Source organism: Schistocerca piceifrons, chromosome 2 (assembly GCF_021461385.2).
Source record: "Schistocerca piceifrons isolate TAMUIC-IGC-003096 chromosome 2, iqSchPice1.1, whole genome shotgun sequence".
Classification (NCBI taxonomy): Eukaryota; Metazoa; Arthropoda; class Insecta; order Orthoptera; family Acrididae; genus Schistocerca; species Schistocerca piceifrons.
In genome coordinates this window covers 413,867,453-413,887,724 of record NC_060139.1, presented here as the reverse complement: position 1 = coordinate 413,887,724, position 20,272 = coordinate 413,867,453, and the positions used below count along the sequence as shown (strand labels likewise).

The 20,272-nt window shown below is 41.6% G+C and overlaps 1 protein-coding gene across 1 annotated transcript in view; it reads left to right on the top strand.

Moving 5' to 3' along the window:
* Positions 1–20,272, top strand: part of LOC124775436 (sodium-dependent nutrient amino acid transporter 1-like) — an 84,848-nt gene that overhangs the window by 53,447 nt on the left and 11,129 nt on the right. Inside the window, exons 7-11 of the mRNA XM_047250269.1 lie at positions 6,402–6,505; positions 6,585–6,774; positions 18,132–18,308; positions 18,419–18,518; positions 18,600–18,776. Of these exons, the coding sequence (XP_047106225.1) occupies positions 6,402–6,505; positions 6,585–6,774; positions 18,132–18,308; positions 18,419–18,518; positions 18,600–18,776 (748 nt within the window). The remainder of the gene's footprint in view (positions 1–6,401; positions 6,506–6,584; positions 6,775–18,131; positions 18,309–18,418; positions 18,519–18,599; positions 18,777–20,272) is intronic.

Below are 20,272 nucleotides of genomic sequence, written 5' to 3'. Positions count from 1 at the left end.
TCACTGTTTGACAAACAAATTTCTCGGAGACTGATTACTGTAGCACATTAGAGCTCACCCTTCTAATATTAATGCGTTTTGCAGTCGATGTGTCTCACTGATTATTCTTTAGAAATTCCCATCGCCTTTAACGACTCTTCACTAGATAAGAATATAGTAATCCTGTTGTTCCCAATAACACTAGAGAGAAAGCTAATAAATCTACATTTACATCATTTCTGTGCTGTCGCTGTTCCACACATATTCCGAGATTTATTAGGGTTATTCTTTTTTGATGTCGAAATTTCTACCAATTTAAATTTTCTTGGCTAAAGATGTAAAAGCAGCTATTAAAACATACGAAATAAAAGTTCCTGCTAACGTTTGTCACTGTGCATAATGCGCCGAATTTGTGATTTAGGCTGACTAGAGTGTGTGCAGATATTTGTTGAAAAAATGCGGAAAGGTTTACTCCAGGCACACTTCTACTACAAAATATTGTTAACAGTTGATGAATAATGGCTGCACTTGAAGGATGACGGGAAGCGGCTAGAGCCAATGAATTACAGACCAAAAATCCTTGTAACTGAAGACTAGACATGGTATCAAATTTTGCAGTAAAAAGCAATCTAGAGTGTGGTATTTAATTGCCATTCTGGTATGACATATTGAGACATGGATTACAGACATCTCCAGCACGATGAAAAGTTCATCTTCTACATCTACATCTACATTGATACTCCGCAAGCCACCCAACGGTGTGTGGCGGAGGGCACTTTACGTGCCACTGTCATTACCTCCCTTTCCTGTTCCAGTCGCGTATGGTTCGCGGGAAGAACGACTGTCTGAAAGTCTCCGTGCGCGCTCTAATCTCTCTAATTTTACATTCGTGATATCGTCGGGAGGTATAAGTAGGGGGAAGCAATATATTCGATACCTCATCCAGAAACGCACCCTCTCGAATTCTGGACAACAAGCTACACCACGACGCAGAGCACCACTCTTGCAGAGTCTGCCACTTGAGTTTGCTAAACATCTCCGTAACGCTATCACGGTTACCAAATAACCCTGTGACGAAACGCGCCGCTCTTCTTTGGATCTTCTCTATCTCCTCCGTCAGACCGATCTGGTACGGATCCCACACTGATGAGCAATACTCAAGTATAGGTCGAACGAGTGTTTTGTAAGCCACCTCCTTTGTTGATGGACTACATTTTCTAAGCACTCTCCCAATGAATCTCAACCTGGTACCCGCCTTACCAACAATTAATTTTATATGATCATTCCACTTTAAATCGATCCGCACGCATACTCCCAGATATTTTACAGAAGTAACTGCTACCAGTGTTTGTTCCGCTACCATATAATCATACAGTAAAGGATCCTTCTTTCTATGTATTAGCAATACATTACATTTCTCTATGTTAAGGGTCAGTTGCCACTCCCTGCACCAAGTGCCTATCCGCTGCAGATCTTCCTGCATTTCGCTACAATTTTCTAATGCTGCAACTTCTCTGTATACTACAGCATCATCCGCGAAAAGCCGCATGGAACTTCCGACACTATCTACTAGGTCATTTATATATATTGTGAAAAGCAATGGTCCCATAACACTCCCCTGTGGCACGCCAGAGGTTACTTTAACATCTGTAGACGTCTCTCCATTGATAACAACATGCTGTGTTCTGTTTGCTAAAAACTCTTCAATCCAGCCACACAGCTGGTCTGATATTCCGTAGGCTCTTACTTTGTTTATCAGGCGACAGTGCGGAACTGTGTCGAACGCCTTCCGGAAGTCAAGAAAAATAGCATCTACCTGGGAGCCTGTATCTAATATTTTCTGGGTCTCATGAACAAATAAGGCGAGTTGGGTCTCACACGATCGCTGTTTCCGGAATCCATGTTGATTCCTACATAGTAGATTCTGGGTTTCCAGAAATGACATGATACGCGAGCAAAAAACATGTTCTAAAATTCTACAAGAGATCGACGTCAGAGATATAGGTCTATAGTTTTGCGCATCTGCTCGACGACCCTTCTTGAAGACTGGGATTATCTGTGCTCTTTTCCAATCATTTGGAACCCTCCGTTCCTCTAGAGACTTGCGGTACACGGCTGTTAGAAGGGGGGCAAGTTCTTTCGCGTACTCAGTGTAGAATCGAACTGGTATCCCGTCAGGTCCAGTGGACTTTCCTCTGTTGAGTGATTCCAGTTGCTTTTCTATTCCTTGGACACTTATTTCGATGTCAGCCATTTTTTCGTTTGTGCGAGGATTTAGAGAAGGAACTGGAGTGCGGTCTTCCTCTGTGAAACAGCTTTGGAAAAAGGTGTTTAGTATTTCAGCTTTACGCGTGTCATCCTCTGTTTCAATGCCATCATCATCCCGTAGTGTCTGGATATGCTGTTTCGAGCCACTTACTGATTTAACGTAAGACCAGAACTTCCTAGGATTTTCTGTCAAGTCGGTACATAGAATTTTACTTTCGAATTCAATGAACGCTTCACGCATAGCCCTCCTAACGCTAACTTTGACATCGTTTAGCTTCTGTTTGTCTGAGAGGTTTTGGCTGCGTTTAAACTTGGGAGTGGAGCTCTCTGTGCTTTCGCAGTAGTTTCCTAACTTTGTTGTTGTACCACGGTGGGTTTTTCCCGTCCCTCACAGTTTTACTCGGCACGTACCTGTCTAAAACGCATTTTACGATTGCCTTGAACTTTTTCCATAAACACTCAACATTGTCAGTGTCGGAACAGAAATTTTCGTTTTGATCTGTTAGGTTGTCTGAAATCTGCCTTCTATTACTCTTGCTAAACAGATAAACCTTCCTCCCTTTTTTTATATTCCTATTAACTCCCATCTTAGATGTATGTATATATGTCCTTCTCTCTTCCTCTTTTTCTGTCTATCTCATACTAACCTCTCTTTCTGTCCAACACCTCCTCCCCCACTTCTGTTGTTCATTGTCTATCTCCTCTTCCTTCTCAACCTTTCCATCTCTTACCGTTCTGTCCCTCTATCTTTGTCCTTCTTCTCTCTCTCTGCGTGTGTCCACAATAGCACCGCTTCTTGAAAAAGTAATGTAAATTACTTAATCGATAGTGACTACAATGGAGGCACTATACGTGCTCAGAGAATTGAATTACTGGTATCTCTGTATCGTAGTATACAATTATTTCATTGTCTTCTCTCTCTTCTTCTTCTTTGTTATCCGTGCCTGGTTGGTTCTGATGTTGCATTTCGATTACGGTCTGTAAAGAATTATTTCTACTGTATGTAGTGTATTTGGAATTTCTGCTAAATATATATATTAGTATTTAATGCAGTATATGTTTTTGTTAGTAGCAAGAAATTACCTTCTCTGTCCCCTTTATTTAATTAATTACATAGCAATTAAATGTTACCCTGGCCATTTGTAAATACATTGTTGAAGCGACGCCATTGCTGTTAAAATTGATAAAATTTCTTCATAGCTATTTAATTCTGAAAATATCGAAAGGATTTATGGCCAGAAATATCCTGCATATCCTAACGTCTTACTCACGATGGATGAAAAGAATTATCTTTCTTTAACGTAATGCAATAAGCAAATTTAATATAATATTCAAACAATTATTTTTCTCTGTGAAGCTTGATGCTCCAGTATAGCCGCCTACGTGCAATGGCAGTGTACGCACTTAAAATAATTTCTTTCAATGAAACTGTACCTTTGGCCTAAAATGAAATGGAAATTATTATGAGACGCCGTTTTACATTTACTGAGATTAATTAGCGGCTCCATTGTAGTCACCCATACATAAAGTAATTTTCATTACTTTTTTCAAGAAGTGATGCTATACTATGTCCTTTCCCCCTGCCTCTCCCCTTGTCCATCTCCTCCTCCCCAATCCCATCTTCTTCTCCCCTTGTCTCCCCCATATCTTCTCTCCTCTCTCACTGTCCATCTCCTGCCCACTCTCTTACTGTCCATCTCCTTCCGCCCACATCTCTCTTTTCATATCGTCTTGGCCCCTCTCTCTATGCTTCCCCTCTTGGCCCCCTCTCCCTGTCCATCACCATCTGTCCCTATTTATCTCCTACTGGCCCCTATCAATCTCCGCCTCCCGCTCTCTCTGTCCATCCTCTGCTGGCCCCTTTCTCCTTATACATCTCATCCTCCCCCTCTCTGTGTCCATCTCTTCCTCTATTCATGTCAATTTTCCCCATCCAGTCTCTGTATTTTCCATTATTTTAGAGATGGTTGCAGGACTCAGCTGTTAGATACAAGATGTCAACTTAAATACCTTTCAGTGATTTAGTTTCCAGACTTACTTTATTTGGCAAACAGCGTTTTACTACGCCATCTTCAGGCTCCTGAAGGACATGAAAGATTCTACCTCGGTTCTTATCAGTTGGTAGATGATCGCTATAGCAACCAGAAATCTACTAATACTAGTATTGCTGGCCCCTGTTTTGATCAGAACCAAAGTAGAATCTTCCTACACATCAGTCATGGGTCTGAAGATGGCGTAGTTAAATGCTGAAACAAGTAGCCAAATAAATTCAGTTTGAGAACAAGACAGCTGAAAGGTATTTAATGTGACATTCCCCCATCCATGTCCATTTGCATATGTAGCTCCTGCAAGACAGGTCGCTAAAGCAGGTCGATACTATCACCAGAACATGCCTGTTGTTCAAGACAGGAATTGATAATGATTTGTTCGTCCCTGACATGTAGGCTGCCTGCAAAGTATTGTTAAGGCAGGATGATACTATTTCTTCACAACACACCTGTTGTACAGGATAATCTGTATGATGATTTGTTGATATATCATTTAGTATTGAACTATGTGACTATAAACCCCACAGTGCTCATACACATGAAGTTTACTGATTGTGTGCAAAATTTTGCTGAAATAGATCCAGAGGTTTTGGAGGAGATATCAGACATACATACATACATATGGTCACCTGTCTCATTCTCTCTCACTCTCTCCCTTGCTCTCCCTTTCTCTCTCTCTCTCTCTCAAGTTTATGTGTATGCTAACTTATTGATTGGTTTGTCTTCAGGACGTGCAATGACAAGCAGCTATCATTACTACCTTTTGATAAAAAATTAAGTAAATTCCCTCTACTGATAATTTGATATTTTTTAGAGTAGTAATCTAAGTGTAAATCTGTCCACAGTACAATTCTTCTGTATTTAAGGAGTTCCCATTAGCTGATAACCTCTCAATAGATCTTTGAACATCATTGCTTTCCGTTTTTCGTGTGACTGTGTGTCTACAAGGAGTGATTCAATTCATGTATCATACGTTTCATACCTACAGACTTCAGAAAGTAAGTTACCCATGTCGTACCACACTAAAATCACTGCGCAAGAAGAGTGATCGATTGTCCGAAAAGACTACATATTTTGGGTTTCCTGCAGGCACAGTTCTGCTGCAGTTCGAATTAACAAGTGTATCACATTGTGCAAGTGAAATGGGGCGGCAACCAGAACTGCACTCCAGAGTTGATGTATAAGGCACATTACGTTTCTTGTGGGCAAAACGTCTTAATTGGCTCTGAGCACTATGGGACTTAACTTCTGAGGTCATCAGTCCCCTAGAACTTAGAACTTATTAAACCTAACTAAATTAAGGACATCACACACATTCATGCCCGAGGCAGGATTCGAACCTGCGACCGTAGCGGTCGCGCGGTTCCAGACTGTAGCACCAAGAACCGCTAGGCCATCCAGGCCGGAAAACGTCTTAATTGCTCACAGATTCACTGTGGAATTCTGCCAGTATACGGACCAAAAGCAATTAGTGACATGGTGCCAACAATTTGACCAAGGCCGCACATTGGTAATACAATCCAGATCTTGCAGCGCATAATTTCCTTCTTTTCATCAAACTGAAAGACTATCTGGGAGGAAAGATATATTCCAACGATAAGGACGTTTACACAGTGGTTCTCGAATCGCTTCGTGACCAAGGAGCGGATTTCTATAGTCTAGGTTCCAGTTGTCACCCCATTTCACTTGCGCACTGTAGTGAACTTGTTATCCGAACTGCAGCAGAATTGCATCTGCAGGAACCCCGGAGCATATACTCTCCTCTAACAGTGTGCCACCCTTGTTACGCAAAGTTCGGACCATTGTTTTATTTTTTACATACTTTGTGTCAATGAAGAAAAATAGAGTCATTTATGACTCTGATCTGTAGTGCAGCATTAAATAAAAATTACTTGGCCTACTATGACAACGTGCAACTTACCTTTCAAGTCTTTTCGCACCAGCATAGACAATCTTTCTAAGCACTTGCGAAGTAGAGTGATATATTTCTCTTTGTTGTACTCTCCACTCCGAAAGAAGCTTACGGCATAGCGTGTTAATATACCAATAAAAGTTAAGGAAAAGTCCGGATATTATGTTGTCACTATTGTAATACCGTAATTCTAGGTTTGGTACGCTGCTGTGACGCAGTGTTTTTTCTCGCTTTCCATGTCATTCGGTACACTGGTGATGCTAGCGTCATACAACAACTTCAAGCATAATATATACAGGTAAAAACAAAATCGTACAGGTCACACTTACTTATTATACACTAGCATTAAGCTATTAATAATAGAAAACTTTTTTCAGGGATGCTATGATAGTGACACTGCTGGATACGTTCACCAGCCTACTGGCTGGTTTCACTATCTTCTCCATCCTAGGAAATCTTGCATATGAAATGGGTGTGGACGACATTTCTGGAGTTGTAAGAAGCGGAACTGGCTTAGCATTCATTTCATATCCTGATGCAATAGCTAAATTTGATGCAGTTCCTCAGGTAATATGGATCATAAAATATAATAATTTAGTAATACTTCTTTATAAAAACACTTACAAAGGAGTTTAATGTTGAGTGCAGTGATGATACTGTTATAAGTTTGCCAAGTAAAATAGACGATTACTGAAGCGATATATCTCATAAGATAGAAAGATGTACAGTTATCTCGTTGGTCTCAAAATAATTTGCATGTCGAAACTAATTTAGTTACGAACAGACGTTAATCTAGACATGAAGTTCACTTCAATGACTTGCAGAAGAAATACTGGCGCGTTGCGTCCCACCGCCCACTTACCTAATGCCGAAAGTTTAAGACCAGGTCCCTGGTAAATCTTGTCTTCTTTAAATTAATGATCGTTGCCGGAAAATTGTGAAAAATAAAATAAAATAAATTTTAAGATGCCGGCATGTTATTTGATCCACTCATTTGAAGTCGGTTCTTGCGTTACTTTGCAGTGTGTAGCATTTTATTGAAAACAAAATTTCATCAAAGACCCATTATCTTTCTGGGACCAATATATTTTACTTTGTATTTTTACTTTTTTTCGTCAAACTTCTATTGCTTTTATTTATTTATTCATTCGGTCTGTCATCTTGAGTACTATTTACACACAATGTTTTTTAAAAGAATACGTTGTACAAAGCAGTCTTTGCAAATCAGTTTTGTGGTTCCTTGAACAGCTTCATACATTATATAGTTTTCTTTCCTGGTGGATAATTATTGTAACTTAACTTCTTATTTTAAATTTAGCTATGAAAATATCACACTCCACGTTATCAATGATAAATATATAGTGGCTGCTTCTTTATCAAGTCAGGCCTTGCACTTAGGAGACATTTTCTTAAAAGGTTGTTAACTTGTGAGGTAATATATGAACTATTAAACGATTAATTTAACTGGTTTGATATGTGACAGTTCTTTTTACAACTTTCCATAATTTTATGGGTTGTTGAGAAAATATTCCAGTCTTGAATGAAAATTTACCACTGTTAATGAAGTTTAATCGCTTGACGTTATCCCTTCGCTTCTGTTTTATGTTTATCCTACATCTTGACCTTTCTCTCGCAGTTAAAGATTGTGCATGATTGTTAGAAGTGATTTGCCTCTTCTGTCTCATCTATACTTCTAAGCCTTAATGTTGTTCCACAAAATCGGAGCCCAGAATCTTTACCATTGATTTTTTGTGTTTATTCGTTTGCTACATTCCGGAGTGCAGTCGTGTATAGAAATTTAAAATGCGGGAATTCTTTTCTAAGATGGTCTGATTGTTACCAAGGTTATTCCGCAATTTCCAGTTGCGCATTTGGCTTCTGTGTTTCGTTTAACCGAATCCGGATCCATTTTCAGTCTCTTTGTTCACTGCTGTGGAGAAAATAAGGACGAAATTATCTTCCACATGATGCATCACTGCCAAGTAACATAGACTGACGAAACGTGGACCATACATACAAAGAAATGGTGCAATATAGTACAGAAAGGAACTGAAACAAATACGTAATGAGACGAACAGAAATGACACTTTATTCAAAGATTATAATTTACATAGAAGTCCCTGCGATTTATGATGGTCCACTGGAAAGTACAAAAGGCGGAACATGATTCTTAATTGAATGTGTGATCACCACGGCAATACATACTCTGCACCGTGCTCCCGTGCTGGCCACAAGGTTGGTAAGGAGCTGTTGTGATAAGGCATTCCACGCCATTCTACGGCGGTTGATAACTGCTGGATGGTCGTTGGTGCACATGCACATGCTGAAAAACACATACCACACGTTCCTAATTCGATTTAAGTCGGGGAACGGGCAGGCCAGTCTGTTCGATCAACATACTTTCGTCTCAACAGCTCCTCCACCTGCGCAGTTCGATGCAATAGAGCATTTCCATCTATTAAAATGAAGTCAGGATCGAATACACCACTGGAACGACGCATATGGGGAAGGAGTGCAGGGACACAGGAGTGTTGACGATGAATGTACTGTGTTCAGGAGGTCAGCGCGCCCATGCAACATTACGCCTCTCCACACCATAATACCTGGACCACCAAAACGGACGTGTTTGACATTCTGCCTGTGTTAGTTATGTGTTCGAACCTCTCGACACATGAGGCAACATAATGTACTCAAGAACATTGTTCAACATTATTGCTTTGGTGGTCTAGGTGTTATGACGAAGGAAGGTTTAACGATGCATGGAGGTACCGACTGCCAACATAGTCCCTAGCATGAAAGCATTCTGCAAAGCATGCACTGCCGTCTGTGGTGATCACATACCCGATTAAGGACCATCTCCCACCTTTTGTACTGTACAGGACACCGTCATGAATCGCGGTCTATTCAGTGTAAATAATCATCTTTGAACACCAGTGTCATTTCTATGCGTCTTATTGCATTTTTTCAGTTAACTTCTGTACTATACTATAGCAGATATTACTACATATGGTCCCAGTTTCATCGAACCATGTTACTTGGCAGTGACGTATCATGTGAAAGCTACTTTCGTCGTTAAGTCTTGCACACCATTGTGAGTGCAACATGGCCGTGACCGCAGCTGCACAGAATTTTGTAGACGTTTACTTCGTAGAAGTTAGCAGTTTAATTACTGTCATCGGCTTGTTCGTAGTTATCATCTAGCATTTATCCAGAAGTTTCCGAGTCCGGGTCATGACCGTTTATATGTGTGATGACAAAGCTTCTGCAGTAGTCTGAAGTGACAAAAGTCACGGGTACTTCCTAATACCGTATAGGACCTCCTTTCGCAAGACACAGTGCTGCAGTTCGACCTGACACGGGCTCAACAAGTAGTTTAAAGTCCCCTGCAGAAATACTGAGCCACGCTGCCTCTATAGCCATCAATAACGGCGAATATGTTGCCGGTGCAAGATGTACTGCAGGAACTTACCTCTCTATTATGTCCCATTCATGTTCGCTGGGATTCATGCTGGGAGGTCTAGGTAGCCAAATCATTTGCTCGAATTGTCCAGAGTGTTCTTCAAACCAATCGCGAGCAATTGCGCTCCGGTGAAACGCAACCTATTTTGGGGAACATGAAGGCCATGACTGGCTGAAAATGGTCTCCAAGTTAACAAACATGACCATTTATAGTCAATGGGCGGTTTAATTGGACCAGAGGACCCAGTACATTCCACTTAACCACAACCCACATCTTTATGGTGAAACCTCCAGCATGCTCACTGCCTTGCTGACAACTTGGGTCCACGTCTTCGCGGCGTTTGCGAACACCTTCTGACAAACAGGCCTCCCCACCAAGAGGAGTATGCTGTGTGACATCGTTTCCGGTAGGCCGCTTGAGGGCGAACAGAATCTGCTACAGTGCTGGATTTAATAGCCGTACAAGCAAAGCAACTGAAACCACCGATTGAAAGCGCTGTTCATTTCATTTAATATATGAAGGTAGTGAAGGGAGACGAAAATTTAATAGTCATTGGTGACTGGAATTCGTCAGTAGGAAAAGGGAGAGAAGGAAACAAGTAGGTGAATATGGATTGGGGGGAAGAAATGAAAGACGAAGCCGCCTTGTAGAATTTTGCACAGAGCATAACTTAATCATAGCTAACACTTGGTTCAAGAATCATAAAAGAAGGTTGTATACCTGGAAGAATCCTGGAGATACTAAAAGGTATCAGATAGATTATATAATGGTAAGACAGAGATTTAGGAACCAGGTTTTAAATTGTAAGACATTTCCAGGGGCAGATGTGGATTCTGACCACAATCTATTGGTTATGAACTGCAGATTGAAACTGAAGAAACTGCAAAAAGGTGGGAATCTAAGGAGATGGGACCTGGATAAACTGAAAGAACCAGAGGTTGTAGAGAGTTTCAGGAAGAGCATAAGAGAACAATTGACAGGAATGGGGGAAAGAAATACAGTAGAAGAAGTATGGGTAGCTCTGAGAGATGAAGTAGTGAAGGCAGCAGACGATCAAGTAGGCAAAAAGGCGAGGGCTAATAGAAATCCTTGGGTAACAGAAGAAATATTGAATTTAATTGGTGAAAGGAGAAAATATAAAAATGCAGTAAATGAAGCAGGCAACAAGGAATACAAACGTCTCAAAAATGAGATCGACAGGAAGTGCAAAATGGCTAAGCAGGGATGGCTAGAGGACAAATGTAAGGATGTAGAGGCTTGTCTCACTAGGGGTAAGATAGATACTGTCTACAGGAAAATTAAAGAGACCTTTGGAGAGAAGAGAACCACTTGTATGAATTTCAAGAGCTCATATGGAAACCCAGTTCTAAGCAAAGAAGGAAAGGCAGAAAGTTGGAAGGAGTATGTAGAGGGTTTATACAATGGCGATGTACTTGAGGACAATATTATGGAAATGGAAGAGGATGTAGATGAAGACGAAATGGGAGATAAGATACTGCATGAAGAGTTTGACGGAGCACTGAAAGACCTGAATCGAAACAAGGCCCCGGGAGTAGACAACATTCCATTAGAACTATTGATGGCCTTGGGAGAGCCAGTCATGACAAAACTCTACCATCTGGTGAGCAAGCTGTATAAGACAGGCGAAATACCCTCAGACTTCAAGAAGAATATAATAACTGCAATCCCAAAGAAAGCAGGTGTTGACAGATGTGAAAATTACCGAACTATCAGTTTAATAAGTCACAGCTGCAAAATACTAACGCGAATTCCTTACAGACGAATGGAAAAACTGGTAGAAGCGGACCTCGGGGAAGATCAGTTTGGATTCCGTAGAAATGTTGGAAACGCGAGGCAATACTAACCTTACGGCTTATCTTAGAAGAAAGATTAAGAAAAGGCAAACCCACGTTTCTAGCATTTGTAGACTTAGAGAAAGCTTTTGACAATGTTAACTGGAATACTCTCTTTCAAATTCTGAAGGTGGCAGGTATAAAATACAGGGAACGAAAGGCTATTTACAATTTGTACAGAAATCAGACGGCAGTTATAAGAGTCGAGGGGCATGAAAGGGAAGCAGTGGTTGGCAAGGGAGTGAGACAGGGTTGTAGCCTCTCCCCGATGTTATTCAATCTGTATATTGAGCAAGCAGTAAAGGAAACAAAAGAAAAATTCGGAGTAGGTATTAAAATTCATGGAGAAGAAGTAAAAACTTTGAGGTTCGCCGATGTCATTGTAATTCTGTTAGAGACAGCAAAGGACTTGGAAGAGCAGTTGAACGGAATGGACAGTGTCTTGAAAGGAGGATATAAGATGAACATCAACAAAAGCAAAACGAGGATAGTGGAATGTAGTCAAATTAAATCTGGTGATGCTGAGGGAATTAGATTAGGAAATGAGACACTTAAAGTAGTAAAGGAGTTTTGCTATTTGGGGAGCAAAATAACTAATGATGGTTCTGAAGAAGAGAAATTTGTTAACATCGAGTATAGATTTAAGTGTCCGGAAGTCGTTTCTGAAAGTATTTGTATGGAGTGTAGCCATGTATGGAAGTGAAACGTGGACGATAACTAGTTTGGACAAGAAGAGAATAGAAGCTTTCGAAATGTGGTGCTACAGAAGAATGCTGAAGATAAGGTGGGTAGATCACGTAACTAATGAGGAGGTATTGAATAGGATTGGGGAGAAGAGAAGTTTGAGGCACAACTTGACTAGAAGAAGGGATCGGTCGGTAGGACAAGTTTTGAGGCATCAAGGGATCACAAATTTAGCATTGAAGGGCAGCATGGAGGGTAAAAATTGTAGAGGGAGACCAAGAGATGAATACACTAAGCAGATTCAGAAGGATGTAGGTTGCAGTAGGTACTGGGAGATGAAGAAGCTTGCACAGGATAGAGTAGCATGGAGAGCTGCATCAAACCAGTCTCAAGACTGAAGACCACAACAACAACATGAAGCACTGCAACAAAAAGAAGCGGCGTTCACAAAGAAATATCCGGTGAAAAATCTGCACTCTGTAGTAATGTAGTTAATTTCTGTAGTTTTATCTGTATAAGCAATTCGGAATTAAGTATATATGTTGACCAACCTACCCAGTAAACAAAACTTTGGTTACCGTTTACGTTGATTTCAAAACATACTGTTTGATCATGAAACTTGATTTACAGAAATACATCAGTTTTTAATTCTGTTATTTCGATGTAACCATTTGAAATGGCGTTTCATGAGTGGTATGTAATAAGGTCAAATATGTGTCATTGGATAACCCAAACGTATGATCAGGACAATGTTTCCATATATCCAGGCATGATAAAAATCTGTCTACATATCTGATATTTTCATCACTTGTGCTGGAGAGTGGTTTCTAAAGTGAATGCTCGAAACGAATATTTCTATCAGCTGAGATAACTTTTAAAATGTTCCACCATGTATAAATCAATTTAATTACTTTAGCAGTGCTCTCAACACTTTCAATAAGATGATATTCCCCCAAGGCTAACAAGCCTTGGCCAGTCATCTTATTGAAAACATTAAGCACAAGTTTGATTTTTTGTCACAGCAGATTGCTTGGATGAAGAGACTTTAAATTAAGTTTGTTGGAAAATTTTATTGACTGTTTACATTCTGCGTCATGTACCTCTTTAACTGCAGAGAGCCATAAGCAGCAGCGTACTTTCTGAAACTATTTAAAACTTGAGGTATTTTATTGTTTTATCAGGATCATTTTTGTTGATCCAATTGTTTCTGACACATTTTAATGTGTGAACAAAATCTAAAATACAAAAAAGTGCTAAAGGTGCTTAAGTAGCATCTCAAGGTTGTTTGTAAACAATTGACAGTTGAGGGGGGGGGGGGGCAAAGAATGACATTGCCCGTCTGTTAATACACTCCTGGAAATTGAAATAAGAACACCGTGAATTCATTGTCCCAGGAAAGGGGAACTTTATTGACACATTCCTGGGGTCAGATACATCACATGATCACACTGACAGAACCACAGGCACATAGACACAGGCAACAGAGCATGCACAATGTCGGCACTAGTACAGTGTATATCCACCTTTCGCAGCAATGCAGGCTGCTATTCTCCCATGGAGACGATCGTAGAGATGCTGGATGTAGTCCTGTGGAACGGCTTGCCATGCCATTTCCACCTGGCACCTCAGTTGGACCAGCGTTCGTGCTGGACGTGCAGACCGCGTGAGACGACGCTTCATCCAGTCCCAAACATGCTCAATGGGGGACAGATCCGGAGATCTTGCTGGCCAGGGTAGTTGACTTACACCTTCTAGAGTACGTTGGGTGGCACGGGATACATGCGGACGTGCATTGTCCTGTTGGAACAGCAAGTTCCCTTGCCGGTCTAGGAATGGTAGAACGATGGGTTGGATGACGGTTTGGATGTACCGTGCACTATTCAGTGTCCCCTCGACGATCACCAGTGGTGTACGGCCAGTGTAGGAGATCGCTCCCCACAACATGATGCCGGGTGTTGGCCCTGTGTGCCTCGGTTGTATGCAGTCCTGATTGTGGCGCTCACCTGCACGGCGCCAAACACGCATACGACCATCATTGGCACCAAGGCAGAAGCGACTCTCATCGCTGAAGACGACACGTCTCCATTCGTCCCTCCATTCACGCCTGTCGCGACACCACTGGAGGCGGGCTGCACGATGTTGGGGCGTGAGCGGAAGACGGCCTAACGATGTGCGGGACCGTAGCCCAGCTTCATGGAGACGGTTGCGAATGGTCCTCGCCGATACCCCAGGAGCAACAGTGTCCCTAATTTGCTGGGAAGTGGCGGTGCGGTCCCCTACGGCACTGCGTAGGATCCTACGGTCTTGGCGTGCATCCGTGCGTCGCTGCGGTCCGGTCCCAGGTCGACGGGCACGTGCACCTTCCGCCGACCACTGGCGACAACATCGATGTACTGTGGAGACCTCACGCCCCACGTGTTGAGCAATTCGGCGGTACGTCCACCCGGCCTCCCGCATGCCCACTATACGCCCTCGCTCAAAGTCCGTCAACTGCACATACGGTTCACGTCCACGCTGTCGCGGCATGCTACCAGTGTTAAAGACTGCGATGGAGCTCCGTATGCCACGGCAAACTGGCTGACACTGACGGCGGCGGTGCACAAATGCTGCGCAGCTAGCGCCATTCGACGGCCAACACCGCGGTACCTGGTGTGTCCTTTGTGCCGTGCGTGTGATCATTGCTTGTACAGCCCTCTCGCAGTGTCCGGAGCAAGTATGGTGGGTCTGACACACCGGTGTCAATGTGTTCTTTTTTCCATTTCCAGTAGTGTAGAATCTTTGTCCTAACAACACAGACTACCTCAAAACCTGTTGTATCTAGCCCAGAAACTATTTTCTTAGTTAGAGTGAAGAGTTCTTCACCATTTATGTTTATCATTGGAAGGATGTTAACTACATCTTTCTACGAAGAAAGCAAACTTGGTGTCATTAAAATCTGAGCACTAATTGCCACACTTTTCGAACTGAATGCAGCACCCTAGATTGTGCCTCCCGTGAAGTCTAAATAAGGCTTCAAGTGAATTTTATCGACCATTAGTGAAACAACATGAATTCACAAAGAAACTGAACATCTGTTTTGTGTGCAACAGAAAATTGTCACCTAGCTGCTCAGCTGCTGGGTTTATTTGAAAATGTGAACAAATCTTATACAGTGTATTAGTATGGGTTAGCACAATATAGTGTTTACTTCTTATGAACTTGTAAGCATGTGGTGATATTGAAAATAAAATACTACAAAATATAATACAATCTGACGAGTATCGTAATGGTTCTTTTGGACAACTATTAAATTCACTTGCTCACATAAAAATTAATTTTTCTGCTTTCAGTCTCATCAAAAGAATTTGCCTTACTTTTCAAATAATTGGTTATGAATAGAAAGTGGTTCTTTCTGGTGAAGTTTTCCAAGTTATCAACAACGTCAGTTAAGTGATTCAATTTGTTAATAGTAATAGGAATTTCCTTGTACCAAGATTTTTGATTATATTTTTACCAACGTACAACTGCATAATCCGATCAGCATACACTAGAAAAGAACACAATAGTGTAGGAATATCTGTTGTTTCTATTAGAATTAAAGCTAACGCCCCTTCCTGATTTTATGCCAATATTTGGGCAGCTTGATCCCCTCTAAGCTCTTAAGGAGCCATTAAAGACCACAAAACATCTTTCCTATTCATACCGGGAATGAATTGCTACACTGGCTGCAATAGTTGTTTCTAAGTTTCTGTTCTCCAGACACTCCGGTCTCTCATCTACATTTTCCATTAGACAAGAAGCTGACGAAAGGTACTTCGGACAGTTAGGCAGAATCCATGATATGGCTCCCAGTTGAGGGCGAGATTTCGGAAGAGGCACAGAACATTTCTTCCCTGTGGAATTGTCGAAATAATCAGTATGTCTCCGAATGAAGAGGTGCTCGCAGACTTTGGAATAACGAGAGCAATTTTTATTAGCTACATATGATAACGTACAACGGAAATGATGCCAATAAGTACTAACGGAAACTTCTACATCTACATCTACATCTACATCTGCATGACTACTCTGCAATTCACATTTAAGTGCTTGGCAGAGAGTTCATCGAACCACAATCATACTATCTCTCTACCATTCCACTCCTGAACAGCGCACGGGAAAAACGAACACCTAAACCTTTCTGTTCGAGCTCTGATTTCTCTTATTTTATTTTGATGATCATTCCTACCTATGTAGGTTGGGCTCAACAAAATATTTTCGCGTTCGGAAGAGAAAGTTGGTGACTGAAATTTCGTAAATAGATCTCGCCGCACCGAGAAACGTCTTTGCTTTAATGACTTCCATCCCAACTCGCGTATCATATCTGCCACACTCTCTCCCCTATTACGTGATAATACAAAACGAGCTGCCCTTTTTTGCACCCTTTCGATGTCCTCCGTCAATCCCACCTGGTAAGGATCCCACACCGCGCAGCAATATTCTAACAGAGGACGAACGAGTGTAGTGTAAGCTGTCTCTTTAGTGGACTTGTTGCATCTTCTAAGTGTCCTGCCAATGAAACGCAACCATTGGCTCGCCTTCTCCACAGTATCATCTATGTGGTCTTTCCAACTGAAGTTGTTCGTAATTTTAACACCCAGGGGATTAGTGTCGGTTGCCTTCAGAACAAATCGATTAAAACTGACTCAGTATTTTATGTTCTAATGCTAAAAATATTTCTGAGTAAGTAAATCACAGTTTGCCAGAGATTCGATGCTGTATACAATGTACTTGCTCTGCTATAGAAAGATATCAGGCCAGCCGAAATCACGTTGTTACTGAGCAACTGGACATCATGCTAACTTAAACGCAATGTAAGTTGCTCATGCTCTCTATATTAAAGCACCCACTCCCTGAGAGAATCTAACTGAAATGTAAAGATGCTGAGCTTACCTTCGAATTCTGTGTAACCTGAAAATTTTCTCTTTGTAGTGCAGATACCCATTTGTGCTGGAGATCTGTTTTGCACTATAGCTTACAGGAACGGCACAATTTCTTTGTAAATGATAAAGTTCGGCGCAACTTCTTTCTGAATGACACACAGATTGGTAGTTAAGAGCTAAGTCGTGTGATTTTGTTATGCTTTCACGAAAGAAGTTCACGCTTTAGCGCTAATGCTGGTTTACAATGACAGTCTAGCGGCGATTGCGTCACAGTTACGCCTTGAGGCCTGAGTATCAGAAGGTGTTGGGTGTGCATCACACTCTGACCCTATCCGTTCAGCTCTTACCAACTGAAATCGGAATTCATGTGACCAGTCCAAAGTTTTCCAGTCATCTAGGATCCAACCAGTATGGTCACGAGCTGACGAGAGGCGCTGCAGGCGATGTCGTGCCGGTAGCAAAGGCACTTGCGTCGGTCGTCTGCTGCCATCGCCCGTTAACGCTAGATTTTGCCGCACTGTCTTAACGGATACATTCGTCGTACGCTGTGTTGCTTGTTTGTTAGCGCCGACAACTCTGCCCAAACGCCGCTGCTCTCAGTCGCTAATTCAAGGGCTTCACTCACTGCTTTGTCCGTGGTGAGAGGCAATGTCTGAAATTTTGTATTCTCGGCACACTCTTGACACTGTGGATCTCGGTCTATTGAATTCCCTAACCATTTCAAAAATGGAATGTCCCATGAGTCTAGATCCAACTACCGTTCCGCGTTCGAGGTCTGTTAATTTCCGTCGTGTGGCCATAATCACAATGAAAATCTTTTCACGTGAACCACCTGAGTACAAATGACAGCTCCGCCATTCCACTGTTCTTTTATGCCTTGTGTACGTGACACTACAGCAATCTGTGTGTAGACATAACGCTGGCCCATGACTTTTGTCACGTCAGTATATGTTATCTTTTAGCAAGAACTCTCAAGTTTTTGTATAAACTTCGCTATTTGTTAACTAAATGTTATTTTCTTTTCAGCTGTTTGCTGTTCTGTTCTTTTTTATGTTGTTTGTGCTGGGAATTGGATCTGTCGCATCAATGGCGAACTGCATTATCACAATTATCTGTGATCAGGTCCCGTCCCTAAAGTACTGGGCAGTTGCCATCACATTAGCAGTTGTCGGCTTCTTGATTGGATTGGTTTATATCACACCCGTGAGTAGAACTACAAAATAAAAGGTGAACGAATGTGCTCGCTTTAAAGAATGAAGTTTCGAAACAGGTTGCCTGTAAAATATTAACTTTGTCATTTTTAATATTGCCAGGGTGGACAATGGATTCTAAATCTGGTTGACCATTACGGAGTGACGTTAGTGGTGTACGTTCTCGCAACGATGGAACTAGTTGCCATTTGTTGGATTTATGGTAAATATGTGACGACTCAAGAAGCTGAGTAAAACATTCAGCAAGAGTCGACAGAGCACTAATATACTTGTACGATTTCAGGAGTTGACAGAATTTGTCAGGACATCTATTTTATGCTTGGAAGGAAGACCGGGATTTATTGGAGGCTTTGTTGGGGATTCATTACTCCAATCTTCCTGATGGTTGTGCTAATATATTCCTTAGTCACAAACACGTTAACTACCTATGGAGGCAAACTGTATCCTGATAGTGCTTATGGTAAGTGAGTTACTTTTGACAAATATCCTTACATGAATGAAAAAAATGTGGATTTCCTACGAACTAAGAAGCTTTCTATTAGTTCAAATAAATGTTAATATAAGGCCGAAACGGTTTTATTCTGTAGAACGGAAATGACACTACGAAAGAGTTGTTGAGCATTGATCATCAGTATTAATTAGAAAAATGCTACAGAAAGAGGAATTTTACGACCTACACCGGCTAGGTAACTGTATGCGGGGGACAAACAAAACAACGTAGTATGAATTAACCAATTACACTGAGCTGGGTGAGAGCATTTATCGATATCTGCCGTACCAGCGTAATGTCTTTGATCCATTGCCTGGCAACTGCGTTGGGGCAGCGACGAAGTGCCTTGCGAAGGTAAAGACTCGTGCTTGAGCTTCGGGTAAGCAAGTTGGTTGAGAAACGACTGCAGTAATGCGACTTGTGGATGACATTTGGGTGGTGGCTCCATATAATGGCCAAGGTTCTGGCTTCGGCAGATGTATCCGCTTGGAATATCGACACAGTCCATCGTATCAGACCTTGGTAGCGAGGCGGACGTGTTGACCGTTAACGGTGCAGCCCCGCTGCTGCAAGTGTTTGCTTCGTGCTTGTGCAGCGGCGAGTTGCGGGTTGCAGTCCGAGCCCTTGAATATGCTGTCTTACCTGGTGGACAGGGGGGTTGTGACGGGTTTAATTTCATCCGAGAACAACATCGGAACTGCGGTGAGCATCTGCTTTACACCAAACTGCAGCCGGGTTGTAAAATTTTAGAAACCCTTGTGTTCTGCCGTAAAAAGTTCTACCGTCCGGGTTATCGAACCACATTTCCCTGTAATGTTGTGCGGTAACGACCGGCTGTGGCGCATGGGTCGAGCTCTGTTCCTTTAATAAGGAAGTGTGTTAAGTTTTGCTCTTGTTAAGTTTAGCTCTGTCCTTTTAATAAGCAATGAGTTCTTTACCGTTGAATTTTAGTAAAGTTCTGTCTCACGTTTCACAGGGGGTTGCCTTGTCATTATACACACTATAGACTAACGAGCAACCGCTGTATGTACGTAATTAATTTTATTTTGGTGTTTACATTGTGTATTCATTTTCGTGAAACTGATGATACTGACAGAACTACAGCTCACCTATACTATTACTTGGCTTTCGAATTGTTCTTTGCCACTTCGGCGTTAACTAGTATTAATATTTGATTCCTATGGCCTCTTATGCTGGTGTCCGTTTGGTAATAGCTCTTAATGCGCTCTTATTATTATTATTCTGTTTTTTATTTACTGCCAGAAGGCTAAATATTTAATGTGTTTTGTGTATTTTAAAGTTCTGGTTTAATTCTTTGTGCTTGTCGAAGTAATATTTAAAAGCTTTATGACTTTTGGTGGATTTCAAGCAGCCCCTTACCGTTTATGCGCCTTGACATTGTAAGGAATTAACAGTTATAAAAGATCTGTGGAGAAGCCTTGTTTCCCAAAGGTTTCTGTTCAAGA